The sequence below is a fragment of the Python bivittatus genome, unplaced genomic scaffold (genome assembly GCF_059951505.1).
Source record: "Python bivittatus isolate LINGU-HERP-01145 unplaced genomic scaffold, Pbiv_v1 ctg000960_np1212, whole genome shotgun sequence".
Taxonomy (NCBI): domain Eukaryota; kingdom Metazoa; phylum Chordata; class Lepidosauria; order Squamata; family Pythonidae; genus Python; species Python bivittatus.
In genome coordinates this window covers 10,508,631-10,534,650 of record NW_028277124.1, presented here as the reverse complement: position 1 = coordinate 10,534,650, position 26,020 = coordinate 10,508,631, and the positions used below count along the sequence as shown (strand labels likewise).

Below are 26,020 nucleotides of genomic sequence, written 5' to 3'. Positions count from 1 at the left end.
CCCTTTTGGCTTAAATAAGGCAGAAGCCTTAGATAAAGATAAAACTAGCATAGATACTACGTGGTGACTCTTGGCCATAAGAATAAGTAATTCTTGCCCATTAGCAGCATCAGCAGTTTTATAATTGTTAAAAAAAAAAGGATGGATGTATTAAAAAAAGAAAATACAGTAGAGCCAAAAGAAGTCATGTGTATCCATATTACAACATGAGACCTGTATCTTTGGTTGTGTCTGGACCTAGATGCAGTTAAGAGATGCTTTTCCTTTTCTGTCTCATTAAAAATTCATCACTGTTTGGAGGAACTCTGAGATTATGCTCAAATCTTTGGAGAGTTGCATGGGCCACTGGGATAACAGTTATGCATTTCTGTCTTTGAAAGTGAAGATAGTTTACTGCTTTGATTTACAGTGATTCAGCAGAACTGGATTTTCTCACAATCAAATGGAGTTAAGAAAGCATTCTAGTATGGTCTTTATGTAAATGAAACGAAGCAAAAAATATGCGTGAATGTGGCTAACACCTTACTTTTAGTCCATGTTGGATAAGAAGGTGGGGATCATTAGGAATTGAGTGTCGATTTCAGGCCCTTGCCTAGCTATTGATTTTTCACAGAGTAAACCAAGAAACACAAAATTACTACAGCTAAGAAATCAGTACTGAGTTATTAAAGAAGAACTTAATATTAATTAGGACTTTTATTCACATGTCCAGATTACAAATAGTTAGCTGAGCCTTATACATACAAACTTCCTAAGATCTCATATTTCAGAGTTCACAGCAAAGTTGAATAGAATCCACAGCCAACTGAGCAAGCTGTGGAAGACAATTGTGCCTCTATGGATTGAAAAACCAAAGATTCACCCTGAAAAATATGGGAATTGGTTAATCCCTGCTAAGTGTAACGATCTGCCACCTGCTGCTCCCAAGTCCAGTAACTTTCCTTGCAACCAATATTGATTCAAAAGAAAGTTCATTTATTGAGAACAAGTGTACAGTTCCAAAGCATTGCTAAGACTAAGCCTCTGCGCACCAAAAGCTGTTTTTTTTACTTTTCCCCTCCTTCATTCCCCCTTGCCTCCCTAGTCTCCTGATTCTCCCGCTGGTACGGCCTTGAGCATTCCCGCGCCTGTGATAAGGAGCCATCTGCCTCTAACTCTACTTCATCCATTTTCCCTCCATTCCCCCCCACACCTTTTACAATGGCAGAACCGCAACATGTAAAAAGCAACTACCAACTAGCCAACTCTAAAATCTACTATTAAATCTTGCAAGGATTCTGACACTAAGGTGATTCTGTGCAGATCCAGTACAATATCGCAAGAGACATGTTAACTTCCAGGTGCATGACATGATAGAGACATTACAGAGATCATTCAATCCCACCTTTCCTCCTGATTCATATAGAAATGAATGGCACAGCAAGAAGAGATCTTGAAACAGTCTTCAGAGATTATGAGGCTTTGGACAGGCTGGGCAAAGGAGCTGGAAGCACAAGTAGTTTTTTCGTTAATTCTTCACACTAAAGGTCATGGTGGTGCAACAAGAGAGAATAGGATCCTGGAAGTCAACAGCTGGCAATACAGATGGTATTGCTGAGAAGGATTGTATTCTACCTTCACAAAGGAATCCTGGGATAAGACAGGCTACATCTTACAAAGACAGGGAAAATAATGTTTAGCTGGCACTTCAACAGTTTCATCAAGCGGGCATTAAACTAGAAGAAGAGGAGGGTGGCAAAAGCCTAGAACTAATTGTTCAGCCAAGGAGTGGGACCAAGAAAGCAGAGAACATAAAGGGAGAATTAGGAAGCTAGGATAGGGGCTCAGAATTTTGTAAAACCAGCCACTAAGTGGTACCATTAAAGTGTCTGATATTTCTACACCAACATACAGAGTATCGGAAATAAACAGGGAGAACTAGAGATTATTAGCCTAGGAAGATTAATATGCTGTTGATAGGCATCACTGAAACATGATAGGATGATATTGGACACACAGCACTGGAAGGCTATAACTTGTTCAGTAAGAAGAAATACAACAAAAAGAATGGGGGCTTTGCACTGTACCTGAAGAAGGAATATACTTGAACAGTAATTCAGGAATTGGAGAATGGAAATCCTATTGAAGGGTAAAAATAAAAGGAGATAGAAACAAAAGTGGGAGTTAATTACAATTGCCTGGGTAGGTAGAAGATATAGATGAGGCCTTTCTGAGTTAGATGACCAATCTTTCAAAGAGGCATGTGATAGTGATAATGTGGGATATCAATTATCATGATTGCTGGGAACCTGTGTCCAACAAATTCTTGTCCCCCCTTGCTGCAAATTTCATTTGTCAGAAGGTAGAAGAAAGAACAAGAGATCTGCTATCCTGCATCTAATACTCACCAACAGGGAAAAATCAATTGAAGAAGTGAAGGTGATTGTCACCTTGGGAGAAAGCAATCATGTATTTTTTTAATTCATGATGTCCATAAGAGAAGGAATTGAGAAGAGTGAGATCTCTATACTGGATTTCAGAAGGGTGAATTTTGATAAATTCAGAGGGTAAATTGAACCAGCTGGTTGAAATCCTGAAAGGGAAAAGTGTTTGGGAAGGATGAGAATTCCTACAAAAGGAGTTACCAAAGACACAATTGCAAATAATTCCTACAAAAAAGAAAAATGCTGTAGAAGGACCATATACAGGAAATCCAAGAAATGCCATATAACCAAAGAATATGAAGTAGTCTCCAGAGTTTGTAGGAATTGCACCAAAAAAGCTAAAGCTGAGCTGAGGCTTGTAAGAAATACCCAAAAAACATCTACTCAACAGGTTCTTGGGTATATTATATACAAAAGGAAAGCCAAAGAGGATATACATCCATTGTGAGCCTGGTGGACTGTAATGGATGATGGTGAGAAGGCAGAATTTCTTAATTACTATTTTCTGACTGTCTTATGTCAAAAAGGAAATGGAGCCCTAGGTTTTCACTGTTATGCTTGTGGGAAAGAAGACAACTGTAGTTTAGGTCAGACAAAGAAAGGGGAAAAGAGAGAACTTAGCTAATTTAAATGAATTTGGGTCTCCAGGGCCAGATGAATTATATCCTAAGGAACTAGTAGAGCTGACTGCATAATCAGTTTTGGTAATCTTTGACAACTTCTGGAAGTCTACTGAAATCCCATAAAACTAGGGAAGAGCAAACATCCCCATCTTCAAAAAGGGGAAGGAGGACTCAAAAAAGACAGATCTATCTGTTTGATATCTATCCTGGATAAAGTCTTAGAACAAATTTTCAAGCAGTATGTTTCTGAGCACTTGATTAGGAATGCTGCTGTTAAGAGGAGCCAACATGGATTTGTCACAAATCATACCAGACTAAACTTATCTCCTTCTTTGATAGAATCATTAGTGTCTTATTGTATGTATTTTTATTGGTCAATGACTGAAATAAATATGATGATATTAATAGAGCAGAAGGATGCTGTAGACCTCAACACAGTTGACTTCAGCAAAGCCTTTGGAAAAAATACAGGCTAGATAATAGAGGGACTCAGAATTGGCTGAATGACCATACCCAAAGAGTGCTCATTAATGGCTCCACTTCAGTTAGGATGGTAGTATCAAATGGAGTGTCATTCCCTTTTCCCTCTGTCCTAGACCCTGTGCTGTACTGATCTTTATCAATGACTCAGATGAAGGAGTTGAAGGGATGTTTAATAAGTTTGCGGATGACACAAAAGTGGGAAGCGCTGCTAATACTTTAGCAGAAAAGAGTCACTTCCAAAAGAACCAGATAGGCTTGAGTAGTGGGCTGAAATTAAGAGGATGGAATTTAAGGGGAGAAATGTAAAGTGCTGTATCTAGGTAGGAAAAATATAAAGCATTAGTATAGGACCAGGGAGACCTGACTTAGCAATAGTACATGTGGAAAGGGTCTAGATGTCTTTGGTAACCACAAGTTAAACATGAGCCAGTAATGAGTGGCACCTTGGGGTGCATTAGCAGGAACACAGTGTTCAGATCAGGAAGTAATGGTTCTATTCTACTCTGCTCTGGTGAGACTTCATTTGGAATACTGTGTCCCATTCTAGGCACCACAGTTTAAAAGGACAGTGACAAATTAGAGCAAGTTCAGGGGAGGGCTACAAAGATGGTGAAAGGTCTGGAAAATAAGCTCCCTGTGAGGAACAGTTAAAGGATCTGGGTATCTTTAGCCTATAAAAGAGATGACTGAAGGAAGGTATGATAGCAATCTTCAGATATCTGTAGGACTGATACACAAAAGAGGCAGTGTAGGGCAGGACCAGAAGCAGTGGATTAAAACTACAAAGAAGGAGGTTCACTACATATCAGATGGAACTTTCTGACTGCATGAGCTGTCAGCCAATGAAAAGGAGGACATATGACAAAGTAAATTTTCCTTTGCTAGAGCTGTTCAGACAGATGCTGGATCCTGCACTGAGCAGCAGGTTGGAGTAGATGATCTCTAAGTTACTTCTAACTTTATGATTTTATGAGTTGTGGGTTTTTTAATTCATACCAGGATTTTTTAAAATATTCTGTTATGCAAACTCTCTGTTTTTTATATGATCTTCTTCCTCACCTTATTTTTTTTCAGGTTACTGGAGGAAGCAACTGGATCATGTCTGTGCACATCTTAGAAGTTATACACAAAATAATATGGAGTTTAGGACATTAATTGGAGAACCTCAGATGGGAAAGGTAAAAAAATTCTGATATAAGGAGCTGTTACAGCTCAAACTTCCTGCTGTGGTCCTGATAGGTCACTTCTGAGCTTTTTAAGCACGACCTTGCTGGGAATGGAGGTTTTTGGTACAGTTCATGATACTAGCTGATTCCTGGCTTTTTCATGTAGCATCTAATTGAGGAAAAACATAAGCTGCTTTTTTCCATGGTAAAAGAGATACAGGTAGTCCTTGGTTAGTGACCACAATTGGGATTGGCAACTCCATCGCTATGCGACATGGTTGCTAAGCAAAACATCACATGACCCTGACAGACTTATGATCTCACTTCCCACATGGTCATTAAGCAAGTCACTGTGGCTTGTTAAGTGAGACATCACGTGACCGTGACTTGTGATTATACTGGCAGCTTCTCCATTGATTCTGCTTGTCGGAAGCTGGTGGTGAAGCATGCAAATGGCAATTATGTGACTGTGGGGATGCTGCAATGATAGTAAATACAAGGGCTGGTCGTAAAGTTACTTTTGCAGCACCATGGTAACTTCAAATGGTCGCTAAACAGGGCAATCATTAAGCAAGGTCTACCTGTACTTCAGTAGTTTTTTCCTGTTGCTTTTTGTATTTGTGTTCATTCTGTATGTCTTTTAAGTTGGTACATTAGCCAGTCTGTTTAAATGTCTCTTCTCAAGAAAAGATCAAATGGAAGTAAAGTCAATGTTTTTCTCTTCTTGCTATTGTCTTCTCTCTTTCTCTTTCTCTCTGTTTCAAGAGAGATAGCTGGAGTCTCCATGTTAAGAAGTAGTACATTTTTGAATGACTGACTGCTCCTTTCTGTAGAACAAAGAGAACACATAGTAAGCATCTCCTTCATCACTTTGAGGGAAAGTGAAGAATGGAAATGAAGGGAGTATATGAAAGAAATAAAACCTTCTTTTCATAAAATGTGAAAATGTTTCAATCTGCCAGTGACTTCTACACTATCCAGGGAGAATTCTTTAATGGGGTCTGGATGAATGAAGTCACATAATTTGCCTTTTGGCCAACATTTTTAATTTCTTTCTTCTTTTCCTTCCAATGATACTGTGTAAACTCTTGCATCCATTTGTTATCTATAGTTGTGGCCCTTCTCCTTCCTGTTCAGCTCTTGCTCACCTATCAGTAGAAGGGAACACTGAGGCCTGTATGGAATCATATTAATGGGGCCTAGCCATTTCCTATTTCTACTTAAAACAATTAAAATAGCCACCCAATCATTCTTTTAGAAACACAAACTTACATTTTAATAGACTTACATTCTAATAGACATACTTTACAATTGCTGTTAATTAATACCTTAATTTTGCTTTAAACCATTTCATTTCCTGATTTGATCCTGAAGAATAGAATTGAGTCATAATTACATGAGGTGGTGAGCCTAATGTTGGTGCCAGTGTTTCAAATAACTCAATTCTAACATGGCATGGTTCATTCAATCTAGTCCAAGGTTCCCACAAAGATGCATGAAATATTTTTAAAAAGGTTTTAACAAAAGCAGGGGGACACAGTAGCCAAAATGAAATAGCAGATAAAGTTTTCATTCCCTGAGGAACAATGTTTTCCTGAATAAGAAAGGTTAGTAAACCTAAGACAGAGAACTAAGCTGCTTTGGCATGGCCACCAAGAAGTTCCTCTCAAACACTGTGCACTGCAGTAACTGAATCTAGAGATAACTAAGGCTTCAACTATCATGACAAGATCTGACTATCTCAAGAATAGACACATTCGAAGCTGGGCAAAGTATTCCTGACTGTGGTTTTCCTAGACCCTTCTGGTTCTATGCTGAAATACCAATAGTACTCCCAGAAATCAAATCTTCAGGTGAGTATGAATCCATCAGAAGCAGACTGAAGTTTATTCTTTCTACTCAGGAACATATTTGTCTTGTATAGATAAACATTCAATATATTATTAGTCCTCATTGGTTTATTTAGTTAAGTAAATGATTAGAGCTATTCTTCCTCAGATAGGAAGAAGGAAGGAAAAAGCAAACCTAATCACTGTTTGTCTTCTTTAGCTTATTTCTGCTACTGTCCATAAGGATGGTTATCAAGTCAGTCTCCAGATCAATTATGCACTCGCTAAAAAGGTTCGTATGAACATTTAAGCTGATATAGGAAAATTTCAGTACCAGTAATTCTAATTGTAGGTGGAATAAATCACTTTTTTTGAAATTAAAGAAATAGTTGAATTATTTTAAACCAGGAATTTTTTACTTCTTTGGGGAACTCTGAGCATTTTAGAGGATTTGAAGACATATTTTAGGGCATGAATTCACTTGAATAACTATCACCATGCCTGTTGGACATCACTGTTATCATGTTTTAATTAAGATTATTTTCAAGAGTTTCCTGCAACTGTTTAGGGAATTAGGGAATTGGACAAGATATACCACATATTGTGATGGAAAATGGGCCCACATGTCAGCTGTGGGTAGGGCTGGAGGTTTGCAGGCAGGGTTCTTCACCTGTTCTTTTAGCCTCAAATACAAACATACACATATGTGCACATGGATCCACATCTCAGTCCATAGGAAGGGAATGAAAATGATTTAATCAGCTGCAGAATGGTATCAGGGGCATCAGATTCCATAAAGTGAATAACAATTGTCTGTCACATTTATGTGTTATAAGGGAAAATCAGTTTTTCTTCCCCAAGGAAACTTGTCTGTCCTTTATTGCTCATCTATGTAAAGAACTTTTTAAAGTTACATTTCATCTTGCTAAAACCTTGCTCACCACTCCAGTAGTAGAGAGAGAAGTTTTTTCCTTATTTCTGTCTCCTTGATGCATGCACACTCTGCCTCCCCTCAATAGGAGAGAAAGAAATCTGAACATTGCACCACCCTTGCTTTCTTTGTCTTGAATGCCAAGGAGGGAGAAAAGGGACCCCAAGCAAAGCAGCCACTGCACATTATCTCCACTTCTTCTAAGTAGGAGAGAGAGAAGTCACTGTTGCTGATTCTTCATCTTGAATGTGAAGCAGGGAAAGAAGTGACCTTGAACTCAGCAGCCCCTTTGAGTCATCTTAGCACAGATGAATTTTTCACCTCCTCCACTTTCCAGAGGTGACTTCTCGCTCTTTAGCAGTTTGCACCAGAATCCTTGGGCACTGCTTTCTATAACTTTGCCTACTGTACCACCCACCCTTCCCATCCTGTCCTATAGCACCCCATTTTTCATCCAACTTGTGTAGGTCACTTAGGCAGCCTCTCCATGTGTTCTCTAGTGCATAAAAGGGGCATGCTTTCCCTCTATATCCTTTGGCTTGTCTCAAGCCAGAAAAAAATAGCTATTACCTCTCTCTTTCCCTCCCTCTTTCACCCACCACATTGTATTTTCCCTCTTTTTCCATCTTTGCACTTAACAGATATTCAACTTTAATGGACATCCCTTCCTCCTCAATGGTCTTTTAAACCAAGGTTTTACTCTACGTGCACAATTTATGATGCATATATTTTTATTTCCATTAAATCCCTTCTCTAGTAGAGTCTTTATGCAATTTTTCTCAGACTTGCCTGGGAGTGAAGATCTCTTCAGGAATCCACAATCCTCTCCACTATTCCATAGATCTCTTTTTCTTTGTAGCATCTGATTGAGGTCTTCATATAGAGTTTTCATTCCCACAGGATTATGTATAAAGCCATCCTGATTAAACTTGCCATGCATTGACCAAAAACATTTTTACAAGTTCTTATGAGGTACAACCCTTCTCATGCCAACAGTCCTCCAAGCAATTAAAACCATTGCCCAAGAAACCAAACCTGCCAATAGTAGCCAGATATTGGTGCTTTGAGGTAGGCCAGGTCAGAGAACACACAGTACAAGGACTACTGGAACTCTATTGTTATAGGATATAATAGTAGAATCTTGAAAGCCTGTCAGAATTTTCCTTTGCCTCTTTTATGCCAAACAGAATCAAGACAAGATATTTTGAGCTGCTTTCTTACCCCCTCTTCCTTCTTCAAGGCTATTCTGTACTCCTCAGCCTATTCAATTGTAGTATTCATCTTTCTCTTTCCATTCCTCTAAAACAGACTGAAAGTAAGGTTCAAAATACCACCTGAGTCTCAGGGCCATGAGTTTTCCTTCCTAGATATTCAAACTCCATGGTGATACAGTTGTAGTTTTTCTTTGCAGGTATCATTTGTCTCCGCAGGTGGGCATAATTGTGAGAAGACTTAATAAGTCTTGGAAGTTTTTCTGTCATAACACTGATCCTTGCTTCTGGTAGGTAACTCACTTCACAAGCTGATGGTCCAGTCATTACACATTTGTTTTGATTTCTCATAGCAGTAAGTCAGCAACAACAGTGATTTTCCTTTTTGTATATTTGCAGAGTGAAATTGCATCCCCACTGAACTTCAGGAATCCACAATCCTTTCCCCTATTCCATAGATCTCTTTTTCTTTTCCTGGAGAGAATCTATTTCTTCTGTGTGAGTTTCAAAGTTGTTTCTGAGTTCCAGCAGTGCAAACTATCTCATATACCTCTTGCTTCTTGTTGTCACTCTCATTGATGGGACTTGCTCCTTTGTTTCATTTCATAAGGAAGAGTTGCCTCCTCTGTTAGTTCTTGCTGTACCACCTCCTTTCTTTGATCTAATAACCAGTCTCTCATCTGAGTGGTTCTGTGGCTGCTTGCTGTTCCACTCCTCTGACTTTTTCCTCAAGCTTGTACTTCCTGGAAGTGTATGCAAGCAATTCTCAGGCAAGAGCATAAACATACCACGTGTATTCTATTTCAAGCCTGCAGATGCCCCTCCATTCATCTTCAATTTTATTTCTTAAGGTACAATCAACAAGCTTCTATTTCTTATTTAACAGCTATATACAGTATTAGAAGGATTTTTTTTATAGAGTACCCTTTCATCTCTCCTCCCCAACTCCATTTTTGTTCTTCCTGATTAATTGTTCAGCGAGCTTTTCTGTGAAATCTGTCTGCCTTCTATTCCTCCCAAAGTCTCTACTTGGTTAGCAGTTACTCACTGAGACACAATGGACAGTCAGTAGCTCTCAAAAGGAATAATATTGTTTAATATGAATGTGACAAAATTTGATTAGTTACAAACTAGTAAATGTTAAAATTCAGAAGGACACTATTTCAAAAATTAGAATAAATATTGCAGTAAAATATTTGGAATATTTTTAAAATAATTTTACAACACAAAATATACAAATATAAAATAATTACTATCCTGAAAATGGTTTTCCTAAGGATACTGATGTTATGATGTGACATACTTAATTCACATGTTTCCTACTATACCATGAATATTACTTGACTCCAATTGTACTGTTCTCTATTTTAGCCATTGGAGAGAGCCAGAGAATTTCAAACCTGAATTAAAAAGTCAAAAGAAGTAAAAAGAGAAGATACCATTAGTGTAAAAAAGAACATTTACTTTGCAAATGATGCTACACTGAAGATGGTTGAGTCCAATTTTTACTTTGGGAAGGAAAGCAAAGAAAATCACATTGGTATCTGTTTCTCCTCCTTCTGCTATACAGATTTTTCCTTCAGCCCTTTTTATTTTTTACTCCATTTATGACACTCCTTTTCACTTTGACATGCCTATTTGCTTCACTTTTTTATGGCATTAATATTAATTTTCATTTTATGGTAATGATCCACAACTGTATCTCTCCACTTTTGGCAGGATAGGCTTTTTCAACTTGTACCTCTGCCTTTTTTTTTTTTCCAATTTTATGTTTATGGTTGTTTTTTTAAACTGAGTTTATTTAAACTTTTTAAAATTGTCATCTTGGTTCTATTTCTGTCTATCTATTTTGTTGTATTTATCTATCTATGAATTGAAGACTGCATAAATTATCTATATGTTAGTGGGAACATTTCTTGGTAATTCCTCTCCGGCTTCGTAACTAAATCCGTATTGTAGGGGAGATGGGTGGGAGAGAAATCCAATAAATAAATAAAATAAAATAAATAAATAAATCCCCATAATTAGCATTAATTTCCAGAAAGTCACTCCATATCACCAAACTAAACTGATCTCAGTTCCCCCTCTTTTTTTAACTATCTGTGGAATTCACTTTTTTTTTCTTCCTAGCATTTTTCCTGCATGTGCAAGGTCCACATTTTTCAGATTAACTGAATGTTGATCTGTTGGTTGTGACAGAAATTGACCAACCAGCTTTTGCCCAAGCCTGGCATCAGGGGTGAGAGAGAGTGACTGGCCCAATGCCACCCAGCCAGCTTTCACGCCTAAATCAGGATTAGAACTCACAGTCTCTGGTTTCTAGCCTGGAGCCTTAATCACTAGACAAACTGGCTCTCTTCCATGAAACACACATACAATAGCAAATTAGAAGGCTGTATCTAGGGATCCATATCTCCCAAAATCTCTCAGTTCCAGAAGGTAATTTAGAAGTCTTTGGTAAAGCAGATAAAGCAGGAATTTAAACAGAAGAAATCACTATCTCAGACAGGACAAATTCCAGCATTCCCCAAAGTAATTTTCCTTCTTCAGATTTTACCCTTAATATTACCCCCTTAAAGAAATTATGTAATTTTCAATAGATTTAGCCATAAATGATAAAAGGCTAATTTGAGTAAAGATATATTATACACAAGTATTAATTATGGAGGCTCTAGGAGTATCAATTTTGTGGCAATTTTATGAAGTTAGATCTGTTGAATCATTTGAAATGACCAAGACAAACTTTGGACTGTAATAGAACTTTCCAGAAGAGTAGAAGAAATTAACTTTATTAGTAACCCTTTTTTGAAATGTTCTTTTCTGATTTGAGAAACAAACAGGCATAAAAATTATTCCAAATCTTTTGCCCTGAATAGTTGGTATATTTTGTTGCCATGATAAGTTTCCTCACTTTTCAAATTAGGATATGAACTGTTTGTACAAATGACATATTCTTATAGTTAATGAAGAACAGAGACAGCTAAGAGGTAAACAGGAGGATTTCTCACCAGTTTGTTTCAGACTATACAGATTTTGACAGTTAAATCAAAACCAGAGGTTAAAAAGCAAGTAGTTAGAGATTTCCTTGCATATAAAGTCACATGAATATGATTGCACATTATTGTTTTTGTCATGGAAGAATTAGGAAGAAAGAGTGTCTTCATACTTCCTTGAGCTCCTAAAATAAAAGGTGGGATATAAATTATTATGTAAATAAATAGAACAATAGAGCCTTAAGAAGCAATGTTTACAAGAATCAGTTAGTCCATGCTCCCTTTTCTGCATGATAGTGCTTCAGATATTTGAATAGGCTGCCTAGTATACCTGCCTAGTAAACCACAATTGAGCAAGGCTAGCAACTACAAACAAGGAACTACAAAAAAGGTTTTCCAAAATGCATGAAAAATCAGACTTTATTTTACTAAAATTTAACATTGCATTTTTGCAACTCAACCTAACAATATGAAATTAGATAACTGTTGATTTATACAATATACAGGTACAAAACATGTATTTTAGCTTGTATTGGACTTCTCTGCTGCTACACAATTCTCTGTTTAGAGAAGTCTCCACATTTGGTGGAGATTCTCATTGTAATGACTTAATTCATTAACAGTCACTGGGATTTTAATTTACTCCTTTTGCTTGCATTTTTCCACTGTTTTACTGGTGCAATAAATATCTTATTATTCAGAATATACTTCCTTTCTTCTTTATATTATTAAACCCACTGTACTCTAATAGACAAGAGTATGACTCTTCTATCAGGTATGTCTGTAACAGAACATCATCTAAATTATAAGCCAAAACAAAATTCTAGGAAAATACTGTTTTTCCTGGAATACAACTCACTTCAAAAATCAAACATTTTTGTGAGCTTTATTATAGAAACAAACCAAAATCCCAGGGATAGAACACCACTTTAAACCTTGTGATCATTCACTGGAGAATTTTTCATCTTAACATGTATATTAGGCAAATGAAAAAAATACTGCTTCAATTATATACTTTATTATACTGAAAGGAGAAAATGTTCAGGTGCTACCAGGCAATTTCATCATAGTATACATAGCAAAGGCACTGTCTGGACCCAGGAAGTGGCTTAGGTACCCCAAGCATAGCAAAGGCACTTTACGCACCTTCTCATTTGGCAAGGGCATTTCCAGCCTTGATTGGTCCCCACCTGGGGAATGCTCTATTAAGCCCCATTGGAAACCACCATTCTACTTGAAACCTGTGTGCCAGAAGTCTGTTGTCTCCCCAAACTCTGCCGCTGTGAACCTGGACCAGCTGATGACCTACTGCAATGCCTAGACTTTCCGGCAAAGACCTGACAATGCTTCCGCCTGCGGCTGTTGGAGAAAAATCTGTAAGAGGAACTTCGGAATTCATTTTCATCCCATTTACATTTCCACTCCCTTCTCACTTGCCCTTCAGGGACAAGATGAGATTTGTTTTCTCTACTCAAACAAGACACTAGAGGATTTCAGTCTCCAAATACTTATTATGGGTTTGCAAAGCCAGGTCAAGCACACATGGACATGTTCAGTAATACTCCATGGGCAAGACCCCGAAACAGGGAAAATAGGGTGTATTTATAATTGAGCAACAAGAAACTACTGGAGTATAACATGGTTGGTTACAAATAGATTATAAAAAGGCAAAGAAGTTTAAAATATGTTATAGTCACCAAATGTCAAACCACAACTTCAACTATCTCTAGTCGCTCTAAAGAACTTCCTCTTGAAGCCTAACTACTAATACAGAGGTGAAGTTAGCTAAAAACTTGCTAATTAATGACTGCCGTACTTAAAATCCTGGCTATGCTCAGGAGCCCTACACTTAAACATTAATATTCAAATTGCTTAAATTCTTCCACATTCCTTTGGAGTCTTGCTGTTGGAACTTGTTAGCAGGCAAGCTCATGTGGGATGGGGACTTTGCAGAACCCTGTGCTTGCTTGCACACATGCCCTGCTTGCTGCTGTCTGCTTAAATCCAAATTAAAGCCTAGCAATATCTCTGTGTATGTATGATTGGCCTGGAACAGGATGTATTTCGGTGATATAAACAGGAATAGAATTCATCAAGTGGACAGCCCTGAACAGCCCCATCTGTAGGTCACAAGTGATTGTCCAAAAGTACAGCACAGCTTTCTGCAGTATGGTAGACTGGATGGACAGAGCTGTGTAGGTGATGCCTTCACTGCTGTAGGCAATTGAGCTTGTTTATCTCACCTAAATGGAAATGGAGAGCTAGAATTCTAAAGGTGGCTAGGCTAGCAAAGCACTTAGAAAGGGGAAATAAAAGAAACCAGAAAATAGTTGGACAGAACAGGGATTTTTCTTAACTTCTTGTCCAGGTAGCCCCAACTCTAAATGTAATTTGTAAATTGTACTATCCAGGAAGAGACGAACTGAAACTTAATCTGTTCCATCAAGCAAAGTTTTGGGAGTCTCTCACTCTTCATAGAAGTCTTTGCCAGTAATTGTATTTTTGAGTGAGTACAGAGTGTATATTCCCAACTCAGCTCTAACTTTGGCAGCTAGATTTTTTTTATCTGCACCCAATATATTCCCCAAATGATATGATTGTATTTGTTCTAAGAGTAATTGTACTTCAGCCCCATATAACATGGGTATAACTAGCTTTGTACAATTTGATAATTGGGGCTAAACATCCCTAGCAGCAGTAATTACCTAATTTTAACTGCAAATTCATACAGCAGCACATACAGTGGGGCAAAAAATATTTAGTCAGCCACCAATTGTGCAGGTTCTCCCACTTAAAAAGATGAGAGAGGCCTGTAATTTTCATCATAGGTATACCTCAACTATGAGAGATAAAATGGGGGAAAAAATCCAGAAAATCACATTGTCTGATTTTTAAAGAATTTATTTGCAAATCATGGTGGAAAATAAGTATTTGGTCAATATCAAAAGTTCATCTCAATACTTTGTTATATATCCTTTGTTGGCAATGACAGAGGTCAAACGTTTTCTGTAGGTCTTCACAAGGTTTTCACACACTGTTGCTGGTATTTTGGCCCATTCCTCCATGCAGATCTCCTCTAGAGCAGTGATGTTTTGGGGCTGTCGCTGGGCAACACGGACTTTCAACTCCCTCCAAAGGTTTTCCATGGGGTTGAGATCTGGAGACTGGCTAGGCCACTCCAGGACCTTGAAATGTTTCTTACGAAGCCACTCCTTCGTTGCCCAGGCGGTGTGTTTGGGATCATTGTCATGCTGAAAGACCCAGCCACGTTTCATCTTCAATGCCCTTGCTGATGGAAGGAGGTGTTCACTCAAAATCTCACAATACATGGCCCCATTCACTCTTTCCTTTACACGGATCAGTCGTCCTGGTCCCTTTGCAGAAAAACAGCCCCAAAGCATGATGTTTCCACCCCCATGCTTCACAGTAGGTATGGTGTTCTTTGGATGCAACTCAGCATTCTCTCTCCTCCAAACACGACAAGTTGAGTTTAGACCAAAACGTTCTACTTTGATTTCATCTGACCATATGACATTCTCCCAATCCTCTTCTGAATCATCCAAATGCTCTCTAGCAAACTTCAGACAGGCCCAGACATGTACTGGCTTAAGCAGGGGGACACGTCTGGCACTGCAGGATTTGAGTCCCTGGCGGCATAGTGTGTTACTGATCGTAGCCTTTGTTACTTTGGTCCCAGCTCTCTGCAGGTCATTCACTAGGTCCCCCCATGTGGTTCTGAGATTTTTGCTCACCGTTCTTGTGATCATTTTGACCCCATGGGGTGAGATCTTGCATGGAGCCCCAGATCGAGGGAGATTATCAGTGGTCTTGTATGTCTTCTATTTTCTAATTATTGCTCCCACAGTTGATTTCTTCACACCAAGCTGCTTGCCTATTGCAGATTCAGTCTTCCCAGCCTGGTGCAGGTCTACAATTTTGTTTCTGGTGTCCTTCAACAGCTCTTTGGCCTTGACCATAGTGGAGTTTGGAGTGTGACTGTTTGAGGTTGTGGACAGGTGTCTTTTATACTGATAACAAGGTCAAACAGGTGCCATTACTACAGGTAATGAGTGGAGGACAGAGGAGCCTCTTAAAGAAGTAGTTACAAGTCTGTGACAGCCAGACATCTTGCTTATTTGTAGGTGACCAAATACTTATTTTCCACCATGATTTGCAAATAAATTCTTTAAAAATCAGACAATGTGATTTTCTGGATTTCCCCCCCCCATTTTGTCTCTCATAGTTGAGGTATACCTATGATGAAAATTACAGGCCTCTCTCATCTTTTTAAGTGGGAGAACTTGCACAATTGGTGGCTGACTAAATACTTTTTTGCCCCACTGTATACAAAAATTGGATTCTACAAGATGAATTTCAGGATCCCTATTTTAGGCAGGGTAGTGCTTCCTGTCAAGCAGCAAACTTGCAAGCTGAGGATCCTCCTAGATACAGCATTGTTGCTAAGCAGCAACATAGCTTTGGCAGCCATTTTTCAGATTGGATCACTATACTGGGTGAATCTCTATCTGGAGAGATTAATTCATCCACCAGTAACATCAGGACTGGGTTATTACAATGCACTCTTTGTAGGTTGGCCCATGAAACTTACCCAGGCCTTTTAATGTTGTTATTGTGGACTTGGTATTTATATTTGTTGTGTCTTTTAAGAACCATTTATGGATGTTCTAACAAATCATTAACTGTCCAGAACCATAAAGGAAATGCGAAGCAGAAAAATCTTTGAAGTAAATATTGAACCTCTTCATTTCTCTCCTACTTCTTACAATTCCCCTTTCCTTTGTTCCATTCTCTGTAATGATCTTGAAATAGCCAAGTGGGAATTAGATAAAATAGGCAGCAGTGAGGAGTAGTTCTGTACACTACTGGATCAGAAAAGAGAGAGGATTTTTTCCTCTTTCCCAATAGCCATTCTGTGGCCCCAAACAGATAAATACTCTGAGGTAAAAAGTCATACTATACAAGCCATAACCAAATGTTCAACTGGAAAACGAATGTGTGTTCTTAAAGAAAAAGGGCACCTGCCCTTTGGAATAAGATCACCCCTGAAATCGGTGTGGCTCCTGCTCTATTGGTGTTCCGCAAAGCCCTGAAGGTTGTTTTCCCAGGACTTGGGGTGAGACAGATGGGGCCCCTTGAGTGTAGTATTTTTGCTTTCTGTTTGTATATAGTGCCTGGATGCCATCTTGTTTTTGGTTAATACTGGTTTTTATGTTACTATTTGTGAACTATCCAAAGTCAGTTGGAGGCAGTGTCCAAATTGAATCAAATAAAAATATCCCTTTGGCTATTTTTTCCCCAGCATTCAGCGTACCACCACTACACTTCAGTGGCCTAAGATTTAAAAAATGAGGAAGCATGGGGCTTGTTTTGACTACCACTGTTTCCTGTGATGGAGAAGATTTTTATTTTTTATTCTATCACAATCCATCTGCTCCAACAGAACATGAGAGATGGGGTGAGCTTGCAGCTACAGAGGGTCCTGGATGAAAGACCAGTCCCTTACTGTAAGGTTTCACACTAGGAAACAACACTGAGACAGCACTGAACACACTTTTAGATGATCACTGGTGGGACCAAGGAGGTAATGCATCTATCCTAGCCCTTCTTGATCTCTCAGTGGCTTTTGGTATCATCAATCATGGTATCCTACTGGATCAGCTTCAAAATTTAGGAATGGGATGCATAGTGTTACATCAGTTCTACTCCTTCCTCCATGGCCATTTCATTGTTGTTGGGGGGGGGGTGTCTTGATCTAACCCAGTGTTTTTCAATCTCAATATTAAGATGTGTGGACCAACTGCATCGTGAGGTTCTCCAATGTTCTACGGTCTCTCTGCTATACATAAAATCACTGGATCAAGTATCATCAGCTACAGATCTCCACCCTAGGCCAACCAAGTAATGGCATCAAGGATCTTTCCCAGTGTCTGTAGGCTGTGGGGGTCTAGATGGCGATAGAGTTTTCAGCTCAACCCTAGTAAAACCAATGCCTGTAGATTTTGAGGTCCCTTGACTCTGGGGACTCCCCACTTTGGTTCTGGATGGGGTTACACTCCATCAGACAGAACTGGTGTACAGTTAGGGGTCCTCCTGATTCTCAACTCCTGCTGGGAAGGGCAGGTGGCAGCTGAGGCCAGGAGCACCTTTGCACAAATCCACCTTGTGTACCAATTGTGCCTATTTCTGGATTGAGAGGTCCTATTCATGGTCACTCATGCCCTGGTCATATCCCGTTTAGACTATTGTAATACATCTACACAGAGCTGGCTTGAAAACCATCCAGAAGCTGCAATTAGCGGAATGTAGTTGCAAGAGTTATTATGGATGAATGTAACACAACTGCTTTATTAGCTGCACTTGCTCCCTATAAGGTTCAGGGTGCAATTCAAGGTGCTGGTTATCACTTATAAAGCCCTTCAAGGCACAGGGCTGGGTTACTTGCAGGACCACCTGTCTTTAATTGTCTCTGCCTGGCCCATGAGATCTGGCAGAGTGGGCAAACTTCAGGTCCCTTCAACAAAACAGTATCACTTATTGGGGTGTGCCTTTTCTGTTGCAGCACTTCCCTCATGAAACATAATTTCCCTTGAGGGTTGGACAGCTGCAACCCTTTCCTTCTGCAAGGCCCTAAAGACTAGATTGAGAGATGATAGACAGACAGACAAAGCGAGCTCGCTCCAATGGAGTGTCCCGAGCACAGCTATTGGGTCCTGGGCTTAGAACAAAAATGTGTTCTATTTCGTAAAACCTTTTTCTTATTGAAAGATACACAACTGTGAACTTTAATAGGTGAGAAGGGAAATAAGTCCCTGCTTAATAAAAATGGCAATGTAAATACTTGATTCAGGTGTTTATTAATTTGGAAAACTGACTGTTGCTACTATTGTGTAATTATCTAACACTTGAACTGATAAGGCCCTTCACAAAAAATACTGACCTAATTTTACCTCTACAATAAATTGCATTTTTGTATTTTTAATGGATTTTTCTTGGTGTCAAGAATTCATCTTCTCAGAAACATCAAAGAATCACCCTTCTCAGAAAAGCTGAACAGCAAATATGCAGCTTATTACTAATGAACAAAACAGAGCACTGTAACAGCATTCTGGGCCAAATTTTCTTTTACTGACTGGTTTTCCATAAACATATCCACTGAGCCTACGTATTATCGTCGCAACCTCAGGAAGAATGCATGCTTACATTCCTTACTATCCAAAGGGTAATATTTGTCATAAAAATCTAAAATGTATTCCTCAGTTTTAAATCCAAACTTCTGATATAGCAGCATTGCAGAATTACTAGCAGAGACATGGAGGGTTGCATCTTTGCCCATGCAAGTCTGTAAAAAGAAGAAAAGAGTAGTATCAAAAGGTTACAAGATTCTTCTTCCTCAAAAGAGGAGGAAAGAATTAAAAAAGAAAATAACAACTTAAGAGAGTGAGAATACCAGATCCTATATTAGCTTCCATGTAACACTGTTCATGCTACTTTCTTATATGGAGTGAAACACTGGCACTGAAATTGAATATTTACAACATTGACCAATAACAAGGACAAAGAGAACTTCAGATTACTCAATTAAGTAAGCCTCAAGAACTGCACATTTGGGGAAGTGAACAGAGGTTTTTTATAAGATTGCCATAAAATTGACATATTTATCATCTGGGAATAATAAATACAATATTAAATATAAAGGAAAAGACCTATTCCACTTCCAAGTATCATAACTTTACTATACATCACTTCAGTCAGAAATCAAATCCTTTTAGTGGTTTGTCACTCTGAAGCTCAGTAGGCTTCCAATAACATTCCAATATCTAATCACAAAACTTAAAAATTCCCAATCTTTGAAAACAGGAATATTGATATACAGGTGTCCCTGGGTTAAGAATGCATGGGTTACAGATGACCCATAGTTAAGAATGGAGCCTGCCGTAGCAAAATTCGAGTTAGATACACAATGATTCAAGCTAAATCCACAACAGTTTGAGTTCATTACACAATATTACTTATCCAGTATTATACAATAATACTGTTCCGACTTACATACAAATTCAACTTAAGGACAAACCTTGGGAGGTATGTGTTTTCTGTTTCTTTTCAATTGTTTAAGAGAAATGGAAATACACTACCACAAACTTCTATCAACTATTCAAAATTCTTTTAGACACTGAAGCAGAATCTTCAATTTTAGAAATTTAGTAGTTTGCAAAGAACTTCACTTAGAAAATAAACTCAAATGCAAAGGTATAGCATGGGCAACTGGATTGGTAAAAAATAAAAGTGAAAAAATATTGGAATAGTAGTTGATTTCAAACTGAATATGAGCCAGGAGAGTGATGTGGCTGAAAAAACAGCAATTGCAATGTCAAAGGGCATCAACAGAAGTATAATTTCCAAATCACAAAAAGCAATTTATTTGTTTACTGTACTTTATTCTGTACAGTAAAATGACTCCATTTTAACTAATGTGTGTAGTTCTAGGCATCACATTCCAGAAAGTTTCAAAGAAATAGGAACAGGTTCAGAGAACAGCAGCAAGGATGATTGGGGGACTAGAAATTAAATCTGATGAAGGAGCTGAGAACTCAGTTTGGGGTCTTATATGTACAAGAGAATTTTGGATTTATCTACCTCAGGATTTTTTCAGATGCTACCTCAAGGCCCTAAAGCAAAATAAAAAAATAGGTAAATAACCTGCTTAATTTTGAAAAAGCTGAACAATGAATAATAATTTACAAAAGTGAACATTTATTCACTTGAAGAAATGAGTCTTTGCAATTAAATTAAGCAAGCCACATTTCTCAGAATAACAATCATTTCAAAATACCTGAATAAGATGATATATCATAAAAGTTGCAATCCCTGATCGTCTCCACTCAGGATGAACAAAAAGGAAAGAGATATATGCTTCATTGTATTTGACATCTGGCACCATAAAACCAAAAGCAACTATAACTTTTTTGTAAAGAACGACAACACTGAAGTCTGGATACTGCAGGCATTCTGACAGGTCAATCCCTATATAATGAAAAAAGGAGACACAAACAATGACATATTAATGATGAAAACAATTACATATTAGTATATCTTATAAAAATAATTATTATATTTTCCAGGTGAGTAGTTTATGTTGCAGCAAAAAAATATTTTTAATATCAAAATCTAATTAACACAAACTGTTGTGGATGACAGTCCATTTCATTAGTACAGGTAGATCTTGCTTACCAACTGCCTCGTGCAGTGACCATTTGAAATTATGACAGTGCTAAAAAAAATAACTTTGCGACCAAGGCACCTATTGACGACCTTTGCAGCGTGTCTTTCTCAGTCATGTGTTTGCCATTAGTGTCAGTTAATACACATTGTTCTATGCCTGACCCAGTTGTTTTCTTTTTTTTTCTCCCTTGCAGAGTGGAGAGATTGCCTAAACAAGTAATCTCTTTAAGCAATCTCTCCTGTGTCTGACCCTTTTTCTCTCCCTGCCCCCCCCCCCCCCCGCAGAACAGAGAGATTGAAGAGGAAGAGGCTGGGAGCCACAAGCATGCTAGGCAAACAGCCGGTGCTAGCGCATTCCTTTTGATGTGTATTCCCCATTGTGTGCCTGCTTACTTTCTTGTAATCTCTTCCTCTCCAATGAATGCAAATACAAACATTAATTCACTTCTTGCTAATTATCCCAGGGCCAGGTGAGCATTCCAAAGGGCGGGGGAGTGGGGAGAAAGGAAAGCTGAAGTAAAATCATAAGCACAGTTGTGGTCATATGATTTTCCATTTAGTGACTGCATTGCCAGTCCCAACTGTGGTTGCTAAATGAGGACTACCTATATGTAATCATATCGACTGTGACTAATATAACCTTTTGCAGTAATTAACTATGCTGATCTTCAAAGAGCAACAAGACTGTTTTTATTTTAAAAATAGTCTAAGTTACTGAGAGTTAATAAAAAGGCATTCCCCGTATGCATTTATAATACTTTTTATGCATTATATCTCCCTATTAAACAAAACAGTTTTGCAATAAAAGTACAAAATACTGCTTTAGCTTTGTCACAAGTTCATGATTTCTTTTGGTATATTATCGTAGTCCATCAACTTTCTTTAGCTGCATGCAAACATCATATGACTTCTTTTAAAGGGCTTTTATTTCTGGCCAACATGCAAAGGATGGACTACAGGAATATTCTCCTCAGATTTCTTAACAATATTCTCTGGAAGACTCTGGAGCCAAAGGCTACACTTGATGGTGTCTGTTCTGAAGTGACTGGCAAGCAAAGAAGGGTTAATCCATGTAGCCAGATGTCAATTAGCGAGACTTCCACTTCTAGGATGCCCATGTGTGGTTGTCCCCTGACCAAAGGGGTGGCAATAAGTGCCAATGTGATGGACCACCCCCCGGTGGTTCATGGTGGAGTGAGACCTGGTTGCCTTGGTCTCCTGGTTTGTATGCCACAAATAGGCCATTTCTCTGGTAGATTCTAATACTGGGATTGTCAGTTCATGCACTGCATGTAACCCTTAGCACTCCTGAAAGCACCCAAAGTTGTTCCAGTGAAATTCAATGGCAAAAAAACCCCAACATTTTTTGGAAGTGATTTTTACATGAAAAATGCGAAAATAGATGCAATAAGCCATGAGAAGACAAAATGTATCTGTTCTCACCTTTTAAATCTCTCCCCTAATGGGACAAAATCAAACTATCATTATTCAGTGGCAAATGGCCTAAATTTGGCAATGAGATTTTCAGATTAAAAAAATAAAAATAAGGGTAGGAATGGAAGCACAAGATTGTTATGAGGCAAAAATTCCAGTTTCCATTCTTAACCCATCCCCTACATTCAAAATCTGCCAAAACCTTTTAACTTGCTACTTACGGTGACACCACTGAGTCAGTGGAAGACCTCAGCTGGCTGACCAGGTGATCCAGCCAATCAGCTGCAGTTCTTAGGCCAAGAAAGATTGGCAGCCCTGATCTAGTAAAATCCTACCTGGCCAGAAGAACTCATGGCACATTGAATTAATGGTTGGGATGTGATTAGGGCGCACGTAGCAATAATCAATGGGTGCTTCTGGTTCAGCAGTCCAGCTTGGATCATTCTTATGATAATGAGCTCGTATTTCCATCAGCAGCCGAAGTTTCGGAGGCCTGGTCTCATAATCACGCCTGGAGGAAACAGATGAAAAAACTGAGTTCAATGCAACAACATTCAAAGTAGATCAGACCTGTATTTCATAGAAATATGTTTCAAAGGGATCTTGCAGGTCTTTTGGGCCAATCCCCTTCTCAGGGTAGGAATCCTCACCCTACTCTAGACAAATGGCTGTCCAAACTTTGCTTGAAAACAGTCAGCAGTGGAACACTCAGGATTCCAAGAGGCAGGCTGTTTCATTGCTTAATAGCTTTCACAGTCAGGAAATTCTTCAATATTTCAAGTTTGAGCCTCCCTCTGTAAAGTATCCACTGGTTCCTGTCCTAACCTCAGGAGCTACAGAAGCTCTTCTCTGTGACAGCCCTCCAACTGCTGGAAGAAAGAGATCATATTCCCCTTTAACCTCCTCTTCTATAGGCATACGGGTGGGAATACACTCCAAAAAGTGAGCAGGCCAGGATAAACATATGAAATATGGCTAATATTACTTTTGGTTAATTACTTAATATGATTCCCCATTCCCAACTCATTTCTACTGATTAAGAAGCATGTGAGCAGGAAAAATCCAAAGGTAAACACAAATACATATATGCTATCTTAAGCAGGACCGCAATAATACTTTCCATCCATCTCCGTTGAGAAGTGCTTAGAGCTATCTAGTTCTTTGCTATGAAAAACATGAATATTACAACCTGAATCACTATCCTTTATCCCTTCTTGCAGAAACATCCTGCATCCTGTATGATGGTGTTTTTAAAGAGCTGAGGAAGGAACTCTGAACTCAGAAAGCAGAATTTCAAGAACAAGAGCTTCTTGGGAGTTCTAGTGCTCATTCTGATGTCACAGATGGCACTGTAGTTTCAAATGCAAGTATTTCATCTCCCATTAGACTCATCAACTTTTCCTTCAAACCAGTGCAACTGAGTAGCAAGCAAGAGATGTGAGTAGCAAGTAAGGTACTTGTGACTGCTCCATTTTGCTAAGGAATGTTAAAACGTCATAAAAATGCTTAGCTTATGTTACCATTTTGTGTGTTTTGGGGAAAAGGGGAGAGAGTGCTTAATTAGCATCACAGTCAGTGCTTTACTATGGCAGCAAGAAGGAAGCTCCATCTTCCTTCTCCTCCACCACATGCAGTAGCAAATTCTTCCCTCTATCCTGAGAGCCACCCTTCTCTTCTTTGTCCTTTACTTTCTTCTGAAAAAAGTAATGAGGGAAAGCAATGGGAGTGCTATAGCTGACCAGTGGCATTTCCTTGATTACTAATATTTACCAACATCAAAGAATCTAAAGGCCAGAGAAGGAAAAATGTCTTCCCATATGGCATATCTATACCTGATATAAGGTTTCAAAACACGAGAAGTATAGGGACTCATGATGCTATGATCATTTGCATCTTCAGAGCCTACAAGTCGGCACCAAAATGATGTTGTTCTGTGTTGGAACTCTTTCACAGCAGAAACCTTAGTCTGTAAAACAAATTTAAAAAATAAATGAGTTAAAGAAGCAATCAGGAAGTAAAATCAGTAATACGGCAAGTACCAATGATTAATCAGATATGGCAGATACAGGTGATGACATCTGCAATTAATGTTAAGTGCAGCAAAGAGAATTGGAATATACAAAGATGATATACAGTAGATTTCCAGTTTAGCAAGAAGCTGCATGCATCCTACAGCAACCTACTATTGAATAAGTGGCCTTTTGCATGTAAAATCAAATTGCTTATCTTACTTTTATGTCCAATTTTGTGCAAGATAAAGAGTAACAGTTCTGAATTGGTGACACTGCATGGACAAGAAAACTATTACAAACTATGTATTTATTTGTAATTTGCTGCTAAATGCTGTTTTTATTGTTATATATTTATTGCACAAAAGTTATTCTCAGGATATGTTACTTTTGACTGGGAAACAGAAACATCTCTACATATGACTGTAATAGACTTCACAATACTTGGGAAAGACGATGGCAGTTTGCAAAATATTACAGATTTGAAACATCTGCACATTCCTCCTTTATCAGAAAAATGTATAGCCACCTCCCCACTGCATCAACATTTGGCAAGAGAATCAAGAAATCCCTGCCCAAAGAAACTTAGAATAAGACAGGGTGCTGAAGTAAACATAAACAATTGCCAAAATTTCCATGACCTAAACCTCCATTTTTCCCTTTTCAATAAATCTGGTTAATATTATGCTGTCAGAATCTAGCTTTCTTGGTTGCGAGCAGCTGCTGGGTATTGACATGGACAGTCCTTAAGGGCACCTGAAAAAATTCCACCCCTTGAAACCAGGTTGCCTCCATATGCTTTGATTTGCATCTTCAATCAGCCCTACCAAGGGACTATGGAAACCGCAGTTCAAATTATCTAGAGGGTGCCAGTGTGCCCACCCCAACCCAGGTTCCTCCTGAGAGGAAAAATTGTTATTTTCTCTGGTTTTACTCTTGGTTTCCAAAAGTAGAGGATCATCTTTCTCTTCCATTTTGCAGTCTTTTCTCTCCCATAGGATGAAAGATTTGTTAAGGCAAAGTAAGGAGGTGATCAAACTGTACTTTGACTTCCTTTTCATTCCTCAGAAATGCTTTTGCCAACTACTATCGTAACCTCAACAAACGTTCACATGGATATAATCTGAAGCAAGCATGGAAAAAGCTTTAGTACTGAACAGCACATCATATTGCTCTATATGTATACCAAAAGGACAGCAAAAACTTTTAATAATATTATATCAGCCTAGATCATGGGGTCATCAGAACTTGTTTCACAGATTTTTCATTTATTTCTAAAGTTAAGGAACAGCAATATTACGCCTACTAGAACTAGAATGCATTAATATAAAATACATAAAAAGTCATATATAACTTTCAACCAAAAAAATAATGCCCACTCCCCTGAAACAAAAAGTTGGAGTAATCTGTCATTATAGCATTATTGTTACATTCTATTTACAGGAATGTTACAATAGATGTTTGTTTATTATTTGCGCTCTTCAAGTCAGTCTTGTCTCCTGGCAACTACATAGACCAGTTCATGCAGTTTTCTTGGCAAGATTTTTTTGGAAGTGATTGGCCCAAAGTCACCCAGCTGGTTTTGTGCCTAAGATTGGACTAGAATTCACAATCTCTCTATTTGTAGCTCAGAGCCTTTAACCACTACATCAAATTGGCTTTCAATATATTCTCATAC

General features: G+C 38.4%; 2 protein-coding genes across 5 annotated transcripts in view; one reads left to right on the top strand and one right to left on the bottom strand.

Annotated features, from left to right (window-relative positions):
- Positions 1-10,153, top strand: part of DZANK1 (double zinc ribbon and ankyrin repeat domains 1) — a 54,343-nt gene extending 44,190 nt beyond the window's left edge. The window contains exons 9-11 of the mRNA XM_088131450.1: positions 4,604-4,707; positions 6,745-6,816; positions 10,038-10,153. Of these exons, the coding sequence (XP_087987576.1) occupies positions 4,604-4,707; positions 6,745-6,816; positions 10,038-10,070 (209 nt within the window). The 3' untranslated portion in view covers positions 10,071-10,153. The remainder of the gene's footprint in view (positions 1-4,603; positions 4,708-6,744; positions 6,817-10,037) is intronic.
- Positions 10,154-15,958: 5,805 nt separating this feature from the next.
- KAT14 (lysine acetyltransferase 14) overlaps positions 15,959-26,020 on the bottom strand; it is a 30,979-nt gene continuing 20,917 nt past the window's right edge. For 3 of the 4 annotated variants that reach the window (XM_007431825.4, XM_007431826.4, XM_088131321.1), the window contains 4 exons: positions 24,166-24,299; positions 22,669-22,844; positions 20,511-20,701; positions 15,959-19,019 (listed from right to left, as the gene is read on the bottom strand). In XM_007431825.4, coding sequence (XP_007431887.1) covers positions 18,846-19,019; positions 20,511-20,701; positions 22,669-22,844; positions 24,166-24,299 — 675 coding nt within the window. In that variant the 3' untranslated portion in view covers positions 15,959-18,845. The other variant, XM_088131322.1, reaches the window with a different exon arrangement.